General features: G+C 53.1%; 1 protein-coding gene across 5 annotated transcripts in view; it reads left to right on the top strand.

Annotated features, from left to right (window-relative positions):
• The window catches only part of ZC3H7B (zinc finger CCCH-type containing 7B), a 55,996-nt gene that overhangs the window by 12,061 nt on the left and 23,446 nt on the right, over positions 1–20,489 (top strand). For 4 of the 5 annotated variants that reach the window (XM_087448862.1, XM_087448861.1, XM_014793246.2 and 1 more), the window contains 6 exons: positions 9,872–9,930; positions 12,903–12,936; positions 13,073–13,270; positions 14,286–14,444; positions 17,346–17,426; positions 18,266–18,322. In XM_087448862.1, the coding sequence (XP_087304988.1) occupies positions 9,878–9,930; positions 12,903–12,936; positions 13,073–13,270; positions 14,286–14,444; positions 17,346–17,426; positions 18,266–18,322 (582 nt within the window). In that variant the 5' untranslated portion in view covers positions 9,872–9,877. Of the gene's footprint in view, positions 1–9,871; positions 9,931–12,902; positions 12,937–13,072; positions 13,271–14,285; positions 14,445–17,345; positions 17,427–18,265; positions 18,323–19,246; positions 19,274–20,489 lie in introns of those variants that run through there. The other variant, XM_087448863.1, reaches the window with a different exon arrangement.

Genomic DNA, 20,489 nt, shown 5'->3' with positions numbered 1-20,489 from the left:
GTTTCTGCTTGGCCATCCCCAGTGTGTTCATCTTCTTACTACACTCTGGCAAACAGCAGCAAAAAAAAGGATTATTTCTTCTGTCACATTTTAAGTATGAAGGAAACCTTTCCCAGAAGCCCCTTGGCTGACTTCCCCTCCTTTCTCATTGGCCAGGATGATGTCACATGCCCTTGCCTAAGCCAATCACTGGCAGGGAAAAGGACCATTATGATTGGCTGAGCCCAGCGCAGGTTCACCTGAGTAACTGGGAAAGGAACAGTTTTGGGGCTATGCCAGGGAGGAAGAAGGGAAGCTGGCTCCTGGGTAGGCAGCCCTGGCTCATTGGGTAAATGTTGCTGCCTTGCTTCACAGAGATCTCCCAGTTCACCCTCGCATTGTATTTGCAGTGTTGGGGAGTGCCCAGTCCTTCACACTCCTCAACCAGGCTCTCTTCTCAAGTTAGTCTCATAGGTGAAGAGTGGTGTCTTGTTCTGATGTGTGATTCTTCTATCTGTGAGTTTGAGTATCTTTTCTTAATGATTTATAGTTCCTGTCAATTTCCTGTTTATGTTCATTGCTTTTTGTGTGTGTGTGTGTGTGTGTGTGTGTGTGTGAGTGTGTGAGAGGAAGATCAGCCCTGAGATAACATCTGATGCCAATCCTCCTCTATTTGGATGAGGAGATTGGCCCTGGGCTAACATCCGTGCCCATCTTCCTCTACTTTATATAGGATGCCGCCACAGCATGGCTTGACAAGCGGTGCGCCAGTGCACACCCTGGATCCGAACCTGCGAACCCCAGGCCGCCACAGTGGAGCCTGCGCACTTAACTGCTGCGCCACCAGGCTGGCCCCAGCTCATCTTTTTAAGTAATTGTAACAATTACAAAATAATAATAGTTAATGTTAATTAAATGTTTATCATATATCATCTCATTGAACCTTCACAACAACCCCGTGTGGTAGTATTAGTATCCCTGTTGTAGAGGTGAGGGCAGTGAAACACTGAGAAATTAAGCAGCTTAAATATGAAACAGAGCTTGGATTTGAACCCAAGTGTGACCCCGAGTATGTGGTCACACATTGTGCTGACATGCTGAGGGAATCGTGTCCTGATGGTTCCTTAATTCACAGCTCTGTTTCTGGGAAGAGCCCATTTGAGGCAGGTCCAGCTTGAAATTCCTGAATTATCAGAACCAGGACCTGGAGTTGAGGGGAGGGGACTGCTGGCCTAGCAGTGGAATCCTGGCCAGATCTGGGCCTCAGTTTTCCCCTTGGACTTTTTTCTTTAAAAAGAAACAAAGTTCGTTTGGCCTACATGTTCTTTGTTCTTCCACCAAGTGCCCTATCTGAGCCATGCCCAGCCCTCACCCTCAAGAAGCTCACCTCCCTCTTCAGCTGAGAACAAATGATCTTTTAAACACTGTCTTAGGCTGATCAGGCTGCTATAACAAAATACCGTAGACTGGGTGGCTTAAATGACAGAAATTTATTTCTCACAGTTCTGGAGGCCTGAAGTCCCAGATCAAGGTGCTGGCTGATTCATTTTCTGGTGAGAGCTCTTCCTGGCTTGCAGATGCTGCCTCCTTGCTGTGTCCTCACATGGCCTTTCCTTGGTGCTTGCATGCAAACAGGGAGAGAGCGAGCGAGCTCTGGTGTCTCCTCTAATAGAGACACTAATCCTGTCAGATCAGATCCTTATGACCTCATATAACCTCAATTACCTCCTTATAGGACCTATTTCCAAATAGAGTGACGTTGGGGGTTAGGGCTTCAACATATGATTTTAGGGGGACATAGACATTCAATCTATAGCATTCTGCCCCTGCCCCCCCAACTGATGTTCTGATCACATGCATAATGCATTCACTCCATTCCAGCAGTCCCAAAAGTCTTAACTCATTCCAGCATCAACTCTAAAATCTAAAGTCTAAAGTCTTATCTAAATATCATCTATATCAGGTATGCGTGAGACTCCAGATACGATTCATCCTGAGGCAAAATTCCTCTCCAGCTGTGAACCTGTGAAACCAAACAAGTTATATGCTTCCACAGTACAGTGGAGGCACAGGCATAGGATAGACATTCCCCTTTCAAAAGGGATTCATGGAAAAGAAGAAAGACGGGCCGGCCCCGTGGCTTAGCGGTTAAGTGCTCGCGCTCCGCTGCTGGCGGCCCGGGTTCGGATCCCGGGCGAGCACCGACGCACCACTTCTCCGGCCATGCTGAGGCCGCGTCCCACATACAGCAACTGGAATGGATGTGCAGCTACGACATACAACTATCTACTGGGGCTTTGGGGGAAAAATAAATAAATAAAATCTTTAAAAAAAAAAAAAAAAGAAAAGAAGAAAGAAGTGTTGGATCTCAAGCAAGTCCAGAACCCAATGGGGCAAGTTCCATTTGATTTTAAGGCTTGAGAATCATCTTTTGGGGCTTGATGCTCTCCTTCCCAGCCCACTAGGGTGTAGCATCACCCTGCAGCTCTGCCAGCAGTTTGCCTCCCAAGTTTCTGCCAGCGGTTCACCCCCCACCCTGTACCCCCCCTCCCACCCCGCCCCGTACCCCCCTCCCACCCCCGCCCAAGGCTCTGGGTGGCAGCAACGGGGCCTGTTGAAAAGGAAGCAGTGGCCCCACCCTTTGAAACCAAGAAGGCAGCCCTGATGATCTCTGAATCACCTTCTGGGTCATACTTCTCTTTTCTTGAAGGATAAAGCCTGTTTGCAGTCAGATAGCTCTATGGTGCTATCCCATAGAAATCCAGAAGTCCAACAGCCTTCCTTCATTCCGTGGTCCAGCTTTCTCTGTCCCCTTTAGTTCACACTGGCAGTGTTCCCGCTGGTATAATCCCGTCTCAGTTTCTGACTTGTGCCGATGGCTGAGTACATCTAGTTCCCACCCATACTGATCTCCTCGTCAGACGGTTGTTCAGCCACACCCTTAGTGTTCTCATTAGAACACACTTTCTCTTTTTCTTTGTAATATGGATAGGCTGAGAATTTTCCAGTTCAAGTTCTGGTTCCTTTTGTTCACCAATTCCTTCTTCGATTCATCTCTCTTCTCTCGCATTTTACTGTGAGCAGTGAGGAGGACCCGTGCCACAGTTTCCATACTTTGCTTAGAACTCTTCTCTGCTAAATATCCTATTTCATCACTCGAAAATTCTACCTTCCACAAAACACTAGAACACAACTCAGCCAAGTTCTTTGCCACTTTATAACAAGTATCACCTTTCCTCCAGTTTCCAGTAACCTGTTGCTCATTTTCTTTCTGAGCCCTCACCAGGATCGCCTTTAAGTCCGTATTTCTACCAACAGTCCCTTCATGGCAATCTAGGGTTTTTCTAGCATGCACCTCAGGACTCCTTCACCCCTACCTGTCATCCAGTTCCAAGGCCACTTCTATGTTGTTGGGTGTCTGTTATAGCAGCACCCCACTTCTCACTACGAAAATCTGTACTAGTCTATGCAGGCTGCCAGAACAAAATACTGGATCAGAGCCTTGCCCTTACACCCTCATTTAACCTTAATTACTTTCTTTGAGGCCCCATCTCCAAGTACAGTCACATTGGGGGTTAGGGCTTCCACATATGAATTTAGAGGGGGACACAAACATTCAGTCTATAACAACCACCTGTAAAAATGTTCGTCTCAGAGGAGGGAAATTGACGAGGAGGCAGGGTGTCGGGTGTTAGGTACTTGCCAGGGCTGGGGGCCTTTGCTCCCCTGGCACGTTGTTAATGAGACTGTCTGATGCCCATCTTCCCAGGCCCCTACAACCCAGGCTCCAGGATCACTGTGTGGCCTTGAACGTTCCTAGCTTCTTGGAGCACTCTTTTCCTGCCTAGTAGAGTTGTAGTAATATTTAAATAAATCTCATTTATTCAATGATGATTCGTTTTCATGTAGGGCAAAGCCAGACACAGAGCTGCCCTTTTGTTCAAAATCTCCTGTGACTTTCCATCTTACCTAGGGTGGAAGCCACAGCCCTCACCCCACCTGCGAGGCCTCACCTGTGGTCTTCCCTGCTAATCTCTCTGACCTTCTTGTTCACCACGCTCCCCACTGCCTACTCCACCCCATCCACACTGGTCTTCTTGCTCTTCCTCAAATATACCAATCTGTCTCTACCTCAGGACCTTTGCACTCACTGTTCTTCTGCCTGAACACATTTCCCCAGATAGTCATGCGGCTTCCTCCCTTCCATCCTTTAGACCTCTGCTCAAATGTCAGAGGCCATCCCTGAGTCCCCTGTATAATCATAGCTCCCTGTCACTCTGTCTCCTTATTTTTTCCTTCATTGTGTGTATCCTTCCTGTATTACATAATATATTTATTTATGTCCCTCTTCCACCAGAACATATGCTCTAAAAGAGGAGAGATTTTGTCACCTTTGTTAATTGCTAAATCCCCAACAGGCCTAGAACATTTCCTTAAGTGCTTATTGCATGGATGGATGGATGGGTGGGTGGATGGGTGGATGGGTGGATGGATGGGTAGGTGGATGGCTGGCTAGCTGGCTCTATTGAAGTTCCTATTTCATCATATTGTAACTGTTTTCCAGACTGGTTTCGTCGCTAGACTGTGAGCCCTTCAAGGGCAGGGATTCTGTTTCAGTCGTGACTGAGTACCCTGCACCCAGAGTGGGACATGGCACAAGTGAAGTGCCCACTCATGTGTAATGAATGAGTGAGTTGAGGGCATGAATGTGGTTCCCCTACTTCCCGCAGCTCACCCAGGGTCACTGTCCTGGCAGCCTCTGTGGTTTCTTCTTCCAAGCAGTGTGCCCCTCCATCCGGGGGTCTGGCACTTAGCAGGTGCTTAGTAGTTTGCTTTCTGTGATGGGCATGGTTGGGCAAAGCCAGACTTAGAGCCAGACCACGCAGCTCTTGGGAGTGGTCTCTGCCACTCCTGTCCTCAGCAGGGACCACTGGAGTTGCCAGCAAAAGGCCCCTCAATTGGGGGTAGATGAGCACGGTACCTGGTGCATGGCAGGCGCCCAGGAAATGTGGGTTTCCTTCCCCTACTGCCACCTGACCCTCTGGCTTTCTGCTAGTTGAGGGCCAGGCCTACTGGCCGACCCCTGTTTGCAGCCCTAGAGGGGGGTGGGCCTGGGCTTCCCATCCTCATGGCTGTGCAGATTGTGGGGTGCCACAGGAAATTAAGGGGTACAGACCAGGCTCAGTGCACATGCTTTTGGGCAGGTGTCCTGTCAGGAATGTCCCTCTTCTCCCAATCTACCCAAGAAACTGGTCCTTCTCCTTCACATCCAGCCCAAGGACCACCTCCTGCAGATCCTTCCCTGGCCTCCTCCCCTGGATGCCCCTCTCCTTCCTCTTGATTCCCAGGCGCCTTGCACCCACAGCTAGCCTGCACTGCAGCGGGTGGCTCCTGTCAGCTCACCTGTCTTTCCCTCCCTCTGGACCAGGAGTTCTAGGAGGGCAGGGCCAGGCCTGAGTGCTCTATTCTGTATCTTCCCCCGCCCCCATGCCCAGCCTGGCACCAAGCAGGAAGGTCATAAATGTTGGTTGAGCTGAATTAAATCCTCCCTGTCCAGGTCTGTCTTTGCACTTGGCACAGAGGAGACTAACTCACCAGTGTGGTTTGAGGGAGTCAGAAAATCTTGCCAAAGGAGGGGCCTGCATCCTGGGCCCCAGTAAGACCTGGGCCTCTGACTTGGTGTTACTTTGTATTACCATGAATTTTAGCAATAGTTTACTCTCAAGGGGGTGGGAAGGGGGTCTGAAGGCCCAAGGCATCTGTGCCACCACTGGACACCCCTTGTTCATGGCCGACCTCACATATGGGGGCACTCTTTCTTTAAAGCCCCTCTAGTGCTCAGCTCCTCAGGATGGCCCTGACCAGCCCCCATCTGCCTGGCAGTGTTGCTGTGTGAGATGAAATCTATTTGCCAGCTCTGGCCTGGGGCCTTTACATTCAATGGAATGACTCTAGAGTGGTCAATATATAGACCCTGGGACAGGAAATTAGGAGAAGCATAGTACTTTTGTACAGGAGCCTTCTCCCAAATCACCCCACAGGGACATCTGCCCTCTCTGGGGCACAAGCATTTGCGGACACCAAGCTCAGCTCAGGTGCCTGGGTGCACACAGGTGCCGGCTGGTTCCGCCTCAACCACGCCTTTGACCGGGGAGAGCAGCAGCTCTTTACTGACCTGGTCAGTAGTTCCAGGCCTGGCCCCCACTTGCTGGCTGCAGGCCTTGTGACCTCTCGGAGCCTCACTTACCTCCTGTCTCGAATGCGGTCCCAGCACAGCCCAGCCCCTGGGGTCATCAGTCAGGAGTGGATAAACTGTGGGGGATGACAGTGATTTCATAAACCATCACGTGCAGCCCGCCAGAAGGCCTCCTCTTCCTGACACCGAGGAGCCATCTCCTACTCAACCTTCAAAGCTCAATTCAAATGTCGCCCCCTTCGAGGAGCTTCCACCCTCTTTGTGCCTCACCCCACCTGTGTTCACCACAGAACTCTGGTTTGGGATGGAGCCTCTGGGATATCTTTCCATGTCTCTAACCAGGTGTGAGGCATGGGTGGGGTGGGCACCCTGGCCTTCTCATCTGCATATAATGCGCTTATGGCACATGTCTTGAATGCCCAGCATAGGAATTCTGATGTGATAGCCACCATTTGTCAGGTACACCTGCTATGTACCAGCCCTCAAATGAGTGCCTCCTATGTATTAATCCTGTCTGTGGGCGCTATCTGTAATCTCTGTGTGCACAACAGGAAACTGCACCTTAGGGAGGCAGAGTAACCTGCTCAGGGTTCGAACCTTCTCCAGAGCCCATGCGCACGGCCACCCTGCTGCTTTGGGTGTTTGGTGCTCGGAGAGGTGGCTTCTCGCCGGGCTGTGTGAGGAGCCTTCATACCGCCTGGAGAGAGAATCTTTCTTCCTTGGCAGTGGATTCAGCCTTCTTGGGCGTGACCCCTTGGGATGGTTATGGCCATGTTTGTTTCTGTTAAGTCTGCTCAGACATCAGGGCTGAGAGCTGACTGAAACGTTCCCCTCTGACCGCTGTGGTTTTCTGAGAGAACTATGGCCTGAGCAGGGCTCTGAGAGGGTGACAGGGCAGTGGCTCCCATGTGGCGTGAGCTGGTGTGGGGCAATTGTGATCAGCCGAAGGTAAAGAGAGTCATCAGAGGCTCTGTGCAGGGGAGGACAGGGTCCAATTTGTGGGTTTGAAAGACCCCCGTGATGGCCTCAAGGAGGTGGGGGGGCATGAGGAAGCTGGTCCACTCTTCTGGGGGCAGGAAACACCCCAGCAGTGGGGAGGAGCGGAGACCGGATTGTGACTCAGGTAGAAGTGGCAGGGCTCGGTGGCCATGACCGGGGCCATGCCCTGTGGTGCTGGCTGTCCAGGCGCGTGGGGGCCTTCTGCCTTCCCACAGCTCCCCTGCCAGCGTTGGGCCACACTGTGGGGGTTGGCGCACCCTTGCCTCCCCTCCAGATGATCCTCTCTTCCAGGGCAGGGACTGGGTCTGACCCATCTGTGGCTCCCGGGAGACGGGATGACTGAGTGCATGGTGGTCTTGTTGAAGGGGTCTGGAGCGGCTCCGTAGAGGAGCTCGGCTTTGAAGGAGGGGTGGAGTTTCGTTCGCAGGAAGGGAGAAGAGTGTGGCTGCATAGGTAGAAGGAACCAGAGGGCAAAGGCCAGGAGGCAGGAATCCCCCAGCAGCCTGTTCTGGCTGGAGGCCTGGAGTAGGGTGGGCGTGAGGATGATGAGAGCTTGTTTCTCAGACAGGGAAGCTGAGGACGGAGAGACCCACCAAGAGGCCTGCTCGGCAAGGTGCAGGCGGCCCCGGGCCGTCACTGCCTGCATACTGGGGGGGAGCAGATCATAGCAGTCGTGTCCACCCCAGGAAACACTTGCAGAGTTTTTTTCAAGAGGCAACAGCAGTGTTTGGATGATACTATTTCCAGGTTGTTGGACTGTTGCTCTACGCCAGGTGCTCTGTGCATGTCGTCTCCTGAACCCTCATGACAGTCAATGTGGCAAGACCTGCCATCAGCCCTGTTTTCCCCATCAGGAGACCAAGGCCCAAAGTCACACAGCAAATGCTGGCATTCGCACCCAGGTCTGTCTGAGTGCAGAGCCCAGACCCAAGGCCCTGGCAGGGCGAGCAGACATGTAGTCGACACTTGTCAATGGCCCTGCTCGAGGTGAGGATTTGGCATGAAGAGCACTGTTCTGGGAGCCTGAAGACTCGGTGTGGCCTCGCCCCCCTGGGAAGGACAAGCGAGAGGAGGGAGAGTCCCGTGAACTGAGCTCCTTGCCCCCACGCTCTTATCTCCTTGGAGCCGCCCAGCCACCTTGCCAGGGGAGGCTAGTTAGTTGACATGCTGCACAAATGAGGAAAGTGAGGTGCAAAGCGGCCTGCCCCGGCCACAGGGCGTCTCACAGCTCAGCGGGTGACAAAGGACCTGGCCTTTGGTCTGACAGAGCTGGGTTCCAACCCTGCTTGCCCACTCACTGGTCAGTGACCTTGGGAAAGAGACTTCACATCTTTGTGCCTCACTTTCCTCATGTGCACAGTGGAGTTAGTGACCCCTGCCCCACTTACTTTACAAGGTCGTTGTGAGGATAAGGTGCTTGGGCACAGATGGAAGTAAAGAACAAGAAAGTAAAGAATTTTTAGAAGGTATGAATTTTGTACACTTGCTCCCTTCCCAAAGTAGTTGAGTGTTTTTTACACCTTTTTACTTCTTGGTGCCAGCAAGGCAGTGAGGATCCACTCCCTGTGTCCACGTCCCAGCCGTCTGCTGATGCTGTGTGGGAGCCGAGTACAAGGCAGGAGGGCCTGTCCTGCAGCCCCAGGCAGGGGCCGTCCCACCTTCTGGGCCTTGCCCACAGTCCTCTCGCAGTAATCATTTGATGGGAAGGGAATGGGGGCCACACTGCAGGGCAGAGGCTGGAAAGGGCTCATGAATGGCCAGGACAGACAGTGCTCAGCCCCAGGCTCGGTTCTGACCCAGGGAAAGGCCCTGGGCTGCTAACTGGTAGGACAAGCTGACGTGCAGTGGGCCTTCCAGTCCGTGTGTGGTGGCATGGAGGGGAAGCCAGGGGGGCTGTTTGGATCTGGCCATGAGCTCCCAGCCAGCGTGGGGCTTACCCTAGAGGTACCAGACCCCTAACGGCTCTGCCGGATCCTCCCTTCTCCTTAAGCACCCTCACCTTCAGCTTTCACTCCCTTCGTCTCTCAAGCAGGTCCCCTGCACGCTTTCATTACCAGTCACTTGCTGTGCAACTTCAGGCCAGTACTTAGCCTCACTGAGCCTCAGTCGGGGGGTAGCTGAGGGGTGTGAAAGGAGCATGCCCTGGGTTCAAATCTGATGGTGCTCTCAGAGCTTCAGTTTCCTCCTGGGTAAAATGGGGAAAAAATGACACCTGCCCCGTGGCATTGCTGAAAGATGCAGTAAGATGCTTATACAAAGTGCCTGGCCCGGTGCCTGGTGCTACATTGTAGCCATCATCATTGGCATCATTTTGCATTTTCTGTAGCTCTTTTCCCGGACTGAGTTTGGTGGTAAAACAAGGTCTTTTCCTTGAACTTGAGGGTGTCCTGTGCAGTATCGCAACCCAAGCGATGTGTACGAAAGGGCAGGGGGCCCCCATGCAGTCCCTTGCCCATCAAGGGCACTGTACAAACTCGGAGTCCAGTGGGACGTGGCATGGAGGGCAGGAGCACGTGGCATGGTTCTGACGGTCTTTGTAGACCCTGAGACAGTTCACTGTCCTCAGTGACTCCCTTCTGCCCCGGATAAATGGGTTGAGAGCGGGAGTGAGAGAGCACATGGTGGAATGGGGGGTGGGGGGAGTGGACGGTGACTGGCCCCTGCTACCTGACTGATGAGCTGTGTTCTCGCCCCCAGAGACTGATGGAGAGGCAGAGACGGAAGGCGGACATCGAGAAGGGGCTGCAGTTCATTCAGTGAGTGTGTGGTAGGGCTGGCCGGGCGGGGGTGGGTCCTCCGCCCGAAGCGCATGGGCTCTCTCCAGCTCTCCCTTTTCTTGCTTCCTGAGCCTTTGCTGTTCAGGCGTGTGTTGGGGACTGAGGAGGTGGGAAGGAGCTGGCATAGCAGGGGCCAAGGGGGTGGATCTGTGAACCCCACACGTAAGCCGTGAACCCCACATGCACACACACTCCCTGAGCCTGGTTGCCCTTCCGTCTTGTCCAGTGTAGCATTTTACCCTCACCCGCCACGTTTGCTCATACGCTCCCTGGTAATTCTCTTGCTTGTCTGTGCACATCTTATAATAAATCAGTAGTCCTTGCTCATTGAGCACATCTTTCAGTCTCTGTACTGGGCCCTTCACACCCATCATCTTTTTTTGTGTGTGTGTGTGAGGAAGATTGGCCCTGAGCTAACATCTCTGCCCATCTTCCTCCACTTTTATATATGGGATGCTGCCACAGCATGGCCTGATGAGCAGTGCCTAGGTCCGCACCTGGGATCCAAACCCGCAAACCCTGGACCGCTGAAGCAGAGCATGTGATTAACCACTACGCCACCAGCCTGGCCCCACATCCATCGTCTTTTTAATCTTCACAACAGCCCAGTAAAGTAGTGGTCTTATCTCCATCTCACAGTTGAGAAAGCTGAGGTTCAGAGAGATTCGGAAACTTGTTTAAAGTCAGCTATTAAGTGATAGGGTTTTAACCCAGGTCTGCCTGACTCCAGAACCTACATTTCTTTCCATTGTGTGCCCCCTGGTACCCACATGCATGTTCGTCTTTTCATTTTCTTCTTTGCACACAAAATATTTTTACTAACTTTTTTCTTTTATGTCTCTTAAATAGATCCTCAGAGGCGTATTTATCATGACATTAATGAAGTGTAAGCTTCAGGGCCCCTCACTTGCCCTTCCGAAGCCCTAGAAGCCTCCCTAGCAATTCTGTGTTTCTCATTTTGTGCTCTTTTTCTTAAATAGGATTCCCCACAAAACTGGGATTTGCATCTACATACCCTCGTATGCTCCCCAGTTTTGGTCTCTCATGCAGACCTATAAAACATGAGCTGCTTGTCTCACCCACATTGTCACCACAAACTGGGTGCCTTTACACACACGCAGTGTCCCATTGCTTTCACGGAGCTCAAGTTTATATTCGTACAGCACACTCTCTCTCCTTCCTCAACTGGGAACGCAGTCCTCTTCCTGGCCCGGGAATGGCCGTCAGAGCTGTGGCCCCCTCCTCACTCTTCACTGGGGGCCAGTCTTCTTCCATTTGGGGGAGGGGTTTGATCTTGGGGAAGTGCTCATATTTTATTCAGAGGCCTGTCTGGTGAACAAGGTGAACCTGGAGAACACTGTCTTGCATAAGAATTCTGCGTTTCAATTAAGTCACTGATTTCTGTGGAGCTGGACCTCTGAGCCCTGCAGACCTGATCCCCATGCTGGCTCCCCCACTTCCTGGGTGGTCTCTGTGCCTGTGAAATGGAGATAATGCCACTTCCCTCACAGAGACATTGTGAGGGTTAACAGGCCCGGGCCAGGGTAGTGATTGGGGTGCATGTTAGCTCTGTGTCCTCCCTTCCCCTTTCCAAAGGGGACTTCTGAGAAGGTTTAGCAATAGGACAGCCTCCTGGGAACCTGTATGTTGGCCTCCTAAAGGACCGCTTTGCAGGATAACACGGTAGGACCTCCTTACAAAACTGCTGTTTTCTCATGTGCATACTTGATGTGCTTAGCAGACATTTATTAGGCACCTCTGGGCACAGAGCACTGTAGGAGCCATGAAGTGATTTGGACAGGTGGGTTGGTGCTGCCTTGTGAAGGGCCGTAAACACCAGGATGAGGTGACCTTTAGGACAGGGTGTGACCTATTGAAGATGAAGCTGCTGCTGGGAGGGGAGCGGCTGGAGGTAGGAGACCAGTTAGGAGGACAGTGATGGGGCCTGGGCTGGGGCAGTGCGGGGAAGGAGGGATGCACCCTGGTCTCTGACAGTGGGGAGGCAAGTGGGAGGGTGGGCTGGTGAGCCCCGGTGTCACAGTCAGGGCCACCTCCTGCCCACACACAGGGGATCTCTAGCATCTCCTCTCTCATCTCTTCTCACTCACTCACTCAGGCTGCTCCTTCTTGCCCAGGTGTAGCGGAGGCTCTGGGCAACGGAAAGAGCTCCAGGCCTGCACTCTGGCCCTGGCTCTGACAATGACCTGCTGTGTGACCCTGGGCAAGCCACTGCCCTTCTCTGAGTGTCTCTTTTCCCCTCGGTGACATGAGGGACTGAGAGACAAACCCCAGCTTCCCTTCCAGCTCAGCCATTCAGCCTGACAGATATGCCTCAGTTCTCCTGAGCTGACACTTTCTTCCATACTGAGCTGGCATTTTTTTTGGCCACAGGAGAGGAGAGGGTGCCCAAGACCCCCCTAATTTGTTGAGTCTGGCATGAGGGGTTGACAGGCTCTGAGTATACCTGGTATTGGCTGGGGTCATGTGTGTTTTGCAGGAGGGGTCGGAAGAAGGGCAGAGACTCCCAAGCTATGGTGACCCAAGGTGGACTTTTGGTGCCACCTGTGGGCGTGCAGTTGCAGGTTTGGTTGGTAGTGCCTGGTCATTCCCAGGGGCCTGGTTTCTTAGGCAGAGGACAGCTGGCTGGAGCTGGAGCTGGTCTGCTCTTTCTCAGCGTCTGCACCTGGGGAAGCCTAGCTGCCAGACCCTGGGGCAGCCGCAAGGCCTTCCTCCACCCTTTGCATCAGAAACGGAAGGCCAGTGTGGTGTTGATTTAGGGAGAAAACACTACTGTCCCCTCACCCCGATCCACAAGGTGACGTCTGAAGTCTGAGCTGGAGGAGCCCACTCCTGGCATGATCTCTGGCCTGTGGCTCTGGCTCCTGGGGCCTCCATGAGGCAGGGACCCCTGGGTTCACCCAGACCTTGTATCCCTCTCCTTTTCCTGCTAGGTCGACACTACCCCTAAAGCAAGAAGAATATGAGGTGAGTGTCAGCTGCGGGGCTGGGGGAAGGCGAAGGGCAGGGGTGTCCAGAAAAGGGAGAGCGGGGGCTGGGTGCCAGGGCTGGAGCTGGATAGAGAAGGCCCCCTCAGCCCCCTCTGCCTCCTGCCTCCTGGCAGGCCTTTCTGCTCAAGCTGGTGCAGAACCTGTTCGCTGAAGGCAATGACCTGTTCCGAGAGAAGGACTACAAGCAGGCCCTGGTGCAGTACATGGAGGGGCTGAACGTGGCTGACTACGCTGCCTCCGACCAGGTGGCTCTGCCCCAGGAGCTGCTGTGCAAGCTGCATGTCAACAGGGCTGCCTGCTACTTCACCATGGTGAGCCCGGTGCCCTCCTTTCCACTCCTCCACCTCTGCCCTGATCACCGCTTCCCCCAGGTGCCCAGCTGCCAAGCCTGTAGCCCAGCGAGCCTCTGCAGGGTTGCCTCCTCTACCACCTCCTGTCTGAATCTCACCATCCACTTCCATGGCTCTCAACCCAAGCTGCACAACGGACTCACCTGGAGAGCTTTTGAAGTACTAAGACTTAATAAAAAAAATTTTTTTAATGCTACTGGTGCCTACGTCTTACCCCAGATGAATCAGTCAGAATCTGGGTATGGCGCGGCATTGGCAGGAGTCTGTGGACAGTCAGGGCTGAGAACTGCTACCCTCATCATCCATAGCCTCTCTCTGCAAACCTCTGACCTCTCCTGCTCCCTCCTGGGCTCCTCCCCTCCTTTTACACCCTCAGCCGCCTGCTGCTTTCTCTAGCCTTCAGTCACCTCCGCCTTCTCTCCTCCTTCAAGCTCCAGCCTCCTCCCCTTCCCTGTCCTGCTCGCTCCCTGACTCAGTCATTCACCAGATCCTGTGGGAGGCTCTGCTGTGGGCTCTGCAGAGGCTCCAGTAACACCTCTGCAATCCAGAGTGGACTGTTCTGGATAAACAAGTCTGCCAGATGCCTGTTCACACTCTGCTTTGTATGCTGAGCTGCCTTCATGATTTCACTTCTTCTCAGAGGTGCCTTTATTACTCTCAATCCATGATATTCTGAAGTAAAGGCAGATATGGAAGTAGATGTGCTGAGTGACCAGGCTTATCACTCTAGAATTTGAAGGCGCCTCCCCTCCAGTGGCTTCCAGTGTCCATTGGCAGCCCCTTCAGCTGGACGCATGGAAGCCCTGGACCAGAGTCTGAACACCAGACTCACGAGCCTCCTCCCTGACGCCGGTCCTCCAGCATCCTCTATCGCTGCAGGGAAGGGAGGCTAGCTTCAGTCTTGGTGGGGGCAGGGGGCCTAGGGGAGGGAGGGGAACAGGCACTGACTGGAGAGCCACCTGTTCCTCTCCGTCAGGGCCTGTATGAAAAGGCGCTGGAGGACAGCGAGAAGGCGCTGGGCCTGGACGGCGAGAACATCCGGGCACTGTTCCGCAAGGCACGCGCCCTCAACGAGCTGGGACGCCACAAGGAGGCCTACGAGTGCAGCAGCCGGTGCTCCCTTGCCCTGCCCCACGTGAGTGCGGCTCTGTGTCCACCCGAGGGGCCTGGCTCCAAGTCCAGGCTCCAGGCCCTCTGATCTGGCCCTCATTGGGCCAAGCCACCACGTCTCTCTGAGCCTCAGTGTGACATGGAGTTGCAGATACTGATATTAACACTGAGCTCTGATTGTGTGCCAGGCGTTGCTGAAAATACATTGTGTGTATTTTTTTTTTAAACTCCCCCCCACCCCAAGCCCCAGTAGATAGTTGTACGTCATAGTTGCACATCCTTCTAGTTGCTGTGTGTGGGACGTGGCCTCAGCATGGCTGGAGAAGTGGTGCGTCGGTGCACACCCGGCATCCGAACCTGGGCTGCCAGTAGTGGAGTGCGCACACTTAACCGCTAAGCCACGGGGCCGGCCCCATTGTGTGTGTGTAACTCTTGCAACAACCCTTTGAAGTAGATTCTCTTATTATCCCCATTTTATTATTATTATTATTATTGTTTTGTTTTTTTTTTTGAGGAAGATCAGCCCTGAGCTAACATCTGTGCTAATCCTCCTCTTTTTGCTGAAGAAGACTGGCTCTGAGCTAACATCTATTGCCAATCCTCCTCCTTTTTTTCTTCCCCAAAGCCCCACTAGATAGTTGTATGTCATAGTTGCACATCCTTCTAGTTGCTGTATGTGGGACGTGGCCTCAGCATGGCCGGAGAAGCAGTGCGTCGGTGCGCGCCCAGATCCGAACCCGGGCCGCCAGTAGCGGAGTGCGCGCACTTAACCACTAAGCCATGGGGCCGGCCCTATCCCCATTTTAAAGATGAGGAGAGGGAGGCGCAGAGAGAAAGGAACTTAGCGGCAGAGCTAAGCTTTGAATCCAAGAAGTCTAATTCTGGTGTCGGCACTCTGAACCTCTGCACTCTGAGAGTACGGGGTTACAGTGAGGGCTAAAAGGAGTGCCATGTGTGCCAGGGTCCTGATGTCCAGGCTGTCACTAGGTGGGGAAGAGACAATGGGAAATGACCCATAGAGAGCCTTGCTTGTCCCAGCTCACACATAACTGGCCCCCGCCCCCGATTCATTCATCTACTTAACAAGTATTTAGTGCCCGGATCTGTGCCTTTCAGGAATCCACAGTCCACTAGGAGACAAATGGAAACAGCCCTGAGATCTAGGCCTGGCTCTACCCCTGGCCCCCCACGTGACCTTGGACAAAGCATTTCCCCTCTCTGCTCATCAGTTTCATGTCTATAAAGTGCCCTTACTACTTTATCCCTGAAATATGGGTGTGAAAGGGCTCAGAGAAGGGTAAATTCTGCCCAGGAAGGGCAGAGAGGGCTCAGAAGTGGTCAGGATCCTGAAGGGCTCCCTGGAGGAGGTGGGGCTTGAGGGGGGCTAGAAGAAGCAAGAAGGATTTGGGTGGGCGAGCAGAGGGGAGGCTGTGTGCACAGTGGTCAAGGATGTTGGCATCAGAGAGCTGGCCTGGGTTTGGCCCAGGAGTGGGCCCAGGTGGGCCCACTGTAAAATGCACCCCTGTAAAATGGGAATGATAACATACAATGCATCATAGGGCTGTGTTGAGGATGGAATCAGAAAATCATATAAGGCAGTCGGCACAATAGCCAGACACAGTAAGTGTTCAGAAAACGTTCACAGTTGTTACACGTTTTGTTTATTATTCTTGCTTCTCCAGTTCAGTTTAGTTCACAATCGAGAGCCTTCCTTATGACAGTAGTCCCTGATCCATACAGCATGTTCCTGCCTTCACAGCAGGTCCACATCCATCCAGGTCTCATGGCTACCCACTCATTGGAGGCAGGGCGGTTTATACCCTGCTATATAGGGGAGGAAGCTGGGGCCCAGCGAGGGCTGGGAACTCTGCCGAGGAAAGTACCACGTGAAGACTTCTGACTCTGAGTTGGGGAATTCCCCCGCTTTCCAGTCTTTGTGGGCAAATACTGACTGAGATCTGCTCCATACTGGGCACGGGGACCGTAGATGACTCGGACTCCGGCCCCGGGCTCCTGGAGCTCAGCAGTGAGGTGGGGAGGTGGACAAATGCACAGGATGTCACAGCATCCCCGTTGTCTGTTTGCGGCCCAGACCACAGTCACCGTTTCTTTATGTACTGATTGGTCTCCCCCACTGGACTGGAGCCTCCATGAGGCCTGGCCCCATCTGCCCTGTGACTATGGTGTCCCTGGCCCCTAGCTTGTGCCTGGCACGTAGCACACGTACAGTAATACAGTCTTGGAGGGAGGAAGGGATGCTGGTGCTGTTACTGAGCACTAAGTGGAGCCAGGCACGTTTGAAGCTTCACACGTCCTCGCTCTTGGGCCCTGTGCACGATCCTTGTGTCCTCATTTGCAAAGAGTTCCAAGACATTGTTTGGTGAAAGAAGCAATAAGAACTGTAAGTATAATATGATCCCACTTATGTAAAAAAAGAAAGAAAATCCCACAAAGCAAAACTAAGCATCCTTTATAGTTCCGTATGCGTGTATGTAAATTTCTAGAGAAGATCTGTAGGGAAACAGGTCAGACCTACAGGGCGTGCTCCCTCTGGGGAGGAGCTTAGGGTGAGGGTGGGCGTGCTCCAGGGGAGCACTTGCTTTCTCTGTAAGCTTTCAGCCTCTACAGGGACTCTTTTACTTGCTCAATTATGGAAATACACAGATATTATTAAAATAAAAAATAAAAATTATTCCTTTCCCCTCCCCACAGTAAGAGGAAAAGCAGAAGCCTGGGTTCCTGGTCCCAGCCCCACCACGCACTAGCTGTGTGACTCGGGCAGCCAGTGTCCCCTCCCAGGCCTTGCTTCCTTGTCTGTCACACAGGGTAACAGCAGCCCCCTTGCAGGGCTGCACGAGGTCTCAGGAGCACAGCTTCGTGTGCCGGGGCAGACTAACCCACTCCACCCTGTGTCTTCCCTTCCCAGGATGAAAGTGTAACTCAACTTGGTCAGGAGCTGGCTCAGAAGCTTGGGCTGCGAGTTCGGAAGGCATATAAGAGGCCCCAGGTAGGTGGTCTCTGGGCGCTGGGGAGTGGGCGGGGGTGGAGATGGGGAGAGCTGAAGAGGGGGACCAGGTGACTTTGGGAGAAGTGGGTGAGGGTGGCCAGGGCCAGGCCAGGACAGAGGGCAGTGACGACAGATGATCTTCCCTCCCTGTTGGCTGAAAGCCCTGGAACGACTTCCAGAACCTTTTGGAAAAGGAAAGAACAGCCAAAGCTTCCAGCTCACCTTAGACACCAGCTGTTAAAACCCTCTCCCTCCCCTGCCAACTTCAACATCCCAGAGATGGCCTGAGTTGACACGGGTGTCCTCCAGCCTTGTGTTCTCAAATAACCCCTGTGTGATGCATATTTGAAATGTTGGTATCTGTTTGGCTTATTCAGATCCACATATATTCGTTTGGCACCTACTGTGTGTCAGGAAGCCACACGTAAGAAAGCGTATGGCTGTAAAGTCCCTACCGTGACCTTGAACAAGTCAGTTCTTCTCTCTCCACCTTGGTTTCCACATCTGGAACATGGGGATAATTATGCCACCCCAGAGGGTTCATGGGAGGATCAAAATGAGAAGATGTTTGAGACAGCGGCTGGCACAGTGCCTAGCACACAGGAGGAGTGTGTGCGTGGAAGTCCTCTGCCCGAGGTCGTGGTTGCAGGAAGAGAACCCCCAAATCTGACCCAGAGAGACAGAGCGAGTGATCCCGGCAGGCCTGGGGCAGGGAGCCTCAGAGGGCCCCACAGACCCCAGCTGCCTGTGTTGGGGCCCCTCTGCTGCCCTGGCTGATGGGACCCAGAGCATCTTTCCAGAATCTTCATCTCTTCCCACCTCTCTCCAATCTCTGGCAGGAATTGGAAACCTTTTCTCTGCTCAGTAACGGCACTGCAGCTGGTGTGGCAGATCAGGTAGGACGGAAGCCAGAACCCAAGCCTCCCTCCCCGCCCCCAGGAGCAACCTGTCTTGGTTCATCTGTCGTGAGAGCTTTGGATTCACTCTCTGGGGTATAAATGACCTAAAGAAATGGGTCTAAGGGCATCAGACTGAGGAGTTGGGCTCAATCTTTCCATGTCCCCACTGCTGTGAGCCAGACATCTGCCCTGGGAAGAGGGGATGACTGACAGCCTGGACCTGGGCCAGGCTCATGAGGACAGCTCTGGGACGCACAGCACTTCCTGTGACCACAGGGGCAGAGTGTGGGGACGGGCCGTGGCTGCTGGTGGTGGGAGTGGTCACTGCAGAGGAACCGTCAGGGGTAGCCGCCCTCACAGACCCCTGAGAAAGAAAACAATGGCAGCAGGCAGGGTGGGGGGTAAGGAAGGAGAAAGAAAGGCCATTGGACGAGACCACCCAGGCCTTGTCCTGGGGATGGTGGCAGCGCCCAGCACACGCATCAGATGCCCCCACTGCTCACCACACAGGAGCTGCTCAGGTGGACCTGGAGGCTTTTTGGAAGATGAGGGACAGGCTGTAAGAGTGCTGATGGAGCCTGGTGTCCTGTCTCCTCATTGTACATAAGGGGAGACTGAGGCACAGAGTGAGGAGGGGACGTGGCTTGTGTCACACAGCGAGGCAGCAGCGGGCCTCCCTCCCTCCAGAGTGTTACAGCACTTTCATCCATTCACTCAACAGACCCCCAGGGAACCCCTTCTTGGCCTTGGGCTGGGCTCTGGGCCAGAGCTGACACAGGCATGTCCTTGCGCCTGGGGACCTCCCAGGCTGCTGACATGTCCTAGTCTGTTTGGGCTGCTATAACAAAATGGCATAGACTAGGTGGCTTACAAACAACAGAAATTTATTCCTCACAGTTCTGGATCCTGGGAAGTCCAAGATCAAGGTGCTGGCAGATGCAGCATCTGGTGAGGACCTGCTTCCTTGTTCATAGATGGCGCCTTCTAGGTGTAACCTCACCAGGCAGAAGGAGCCAGGGATCTCTCTGGGGTCTCTTTTGTAAGGGCACCAATCCCATTTGTGAGGGCTCCATCCTCATGACCTAATCACCTCCCAAAGGTCCCACCTCCTAATGCCAGACCCTGGGGGTTAGGATTTCCATATAGGAATTTGGGGGACAAACGTTCAGACCGTAGCAGTGAATGAATGAATGAACATCACAAATAATCTCACACCAGTGCCTGGAGGGAGGTACTCTTTACCCCGTATTACCAAGGAGAAACCGAGGCCTAAGGAGTCAGGGGACTAGTCTGAGTTCACCCAGTATTTGCGAGGCACTGAGCTTGGGCTGGGTATGTGGTGAAAAAAACAAACATAGTCCCTGCCCTCAAAGAGCTCACGATCCACGGCAGATGGACATTAGCCTGATCGTTTCCATGATCAGATGAGAGCTGTAAAGGCAGAGTGTGGGGAGTCATGGGCCATTGGACCTGGGAGGCCTGATTTAGACTGGGCATCAGTGACCTTTAAGCTGAGACCCCAAGGTTGAGGAGTAGGCAGGAGCAGGGTGTGTAGGTAAAACAGCACTCTAGACAGAGGGGAAGGTATGTGCAAGGGCCCTGAGGCTGGGAGGAACTCAGTGTGGAAGGTACCAAGTGGAGGGGAGGTAGGGCTCCTGTGGGGCTGGAACAGTAGACAGAAGCCAGACCACCTAGTCCCTGGTGAGGAGCTGGGTCTTCATCATAAGAGTGTTGGGAAGGCATTGAAGGGGGATAGCATTGATTCTATTTATTAATTCAGAAAGTATTTATCTAGTGTTTCTACGTGCACAGCATAGAATTGATCTCGGCACTGGGGGTACAGCAGAGGGAGAAACAGCCAAAGAGCCCCACCCTCATAGATCTTACAGTCTAATTGATGGATCGCATCTTGTGTTATTCAGTTTGTTTGTTTTTATAACACACCACACACAGACTTTTTTTTTTTTTTGTGAGGAAGATCAGCCCTGAGCTAACATCCATGCTAATCTTCCTCTTTTTGCTGAGGAAGACCGGCTCTGAGCTAACATCTATTGCCAATCCTCCTCCTTTTTTTTTTCCCCCAAAGCCCCAGTAGATAGTTGTATGTCATAGTTGCACATCCTTCTAGTTGCTGTATGTGGGATGCAGCCTCAGCATGGCCAGA

The sequence above is a fragment of the Ceratotherium simum genome, chromosome 25, assembly GCF_057802395.1.
Source record: "Ceratotherium simum simum isolate JZ-2026a chromosome 25, ASM5780239v1, whole genome shotgun sequence".
Classification (NCBI taxonomy): domain Eukaryota; kingdom Metazoa; phylum Chordata; class Mammalia; order Perissodactyla; family Rhinocerotidae; genus Ceratotherium; species Ceratotherium simum.
The sequence above is the reverse complement of the archived record's forward strand: the minus strand, read 5'-3'. Positions and strand labels throughout refer to the sequence as shown.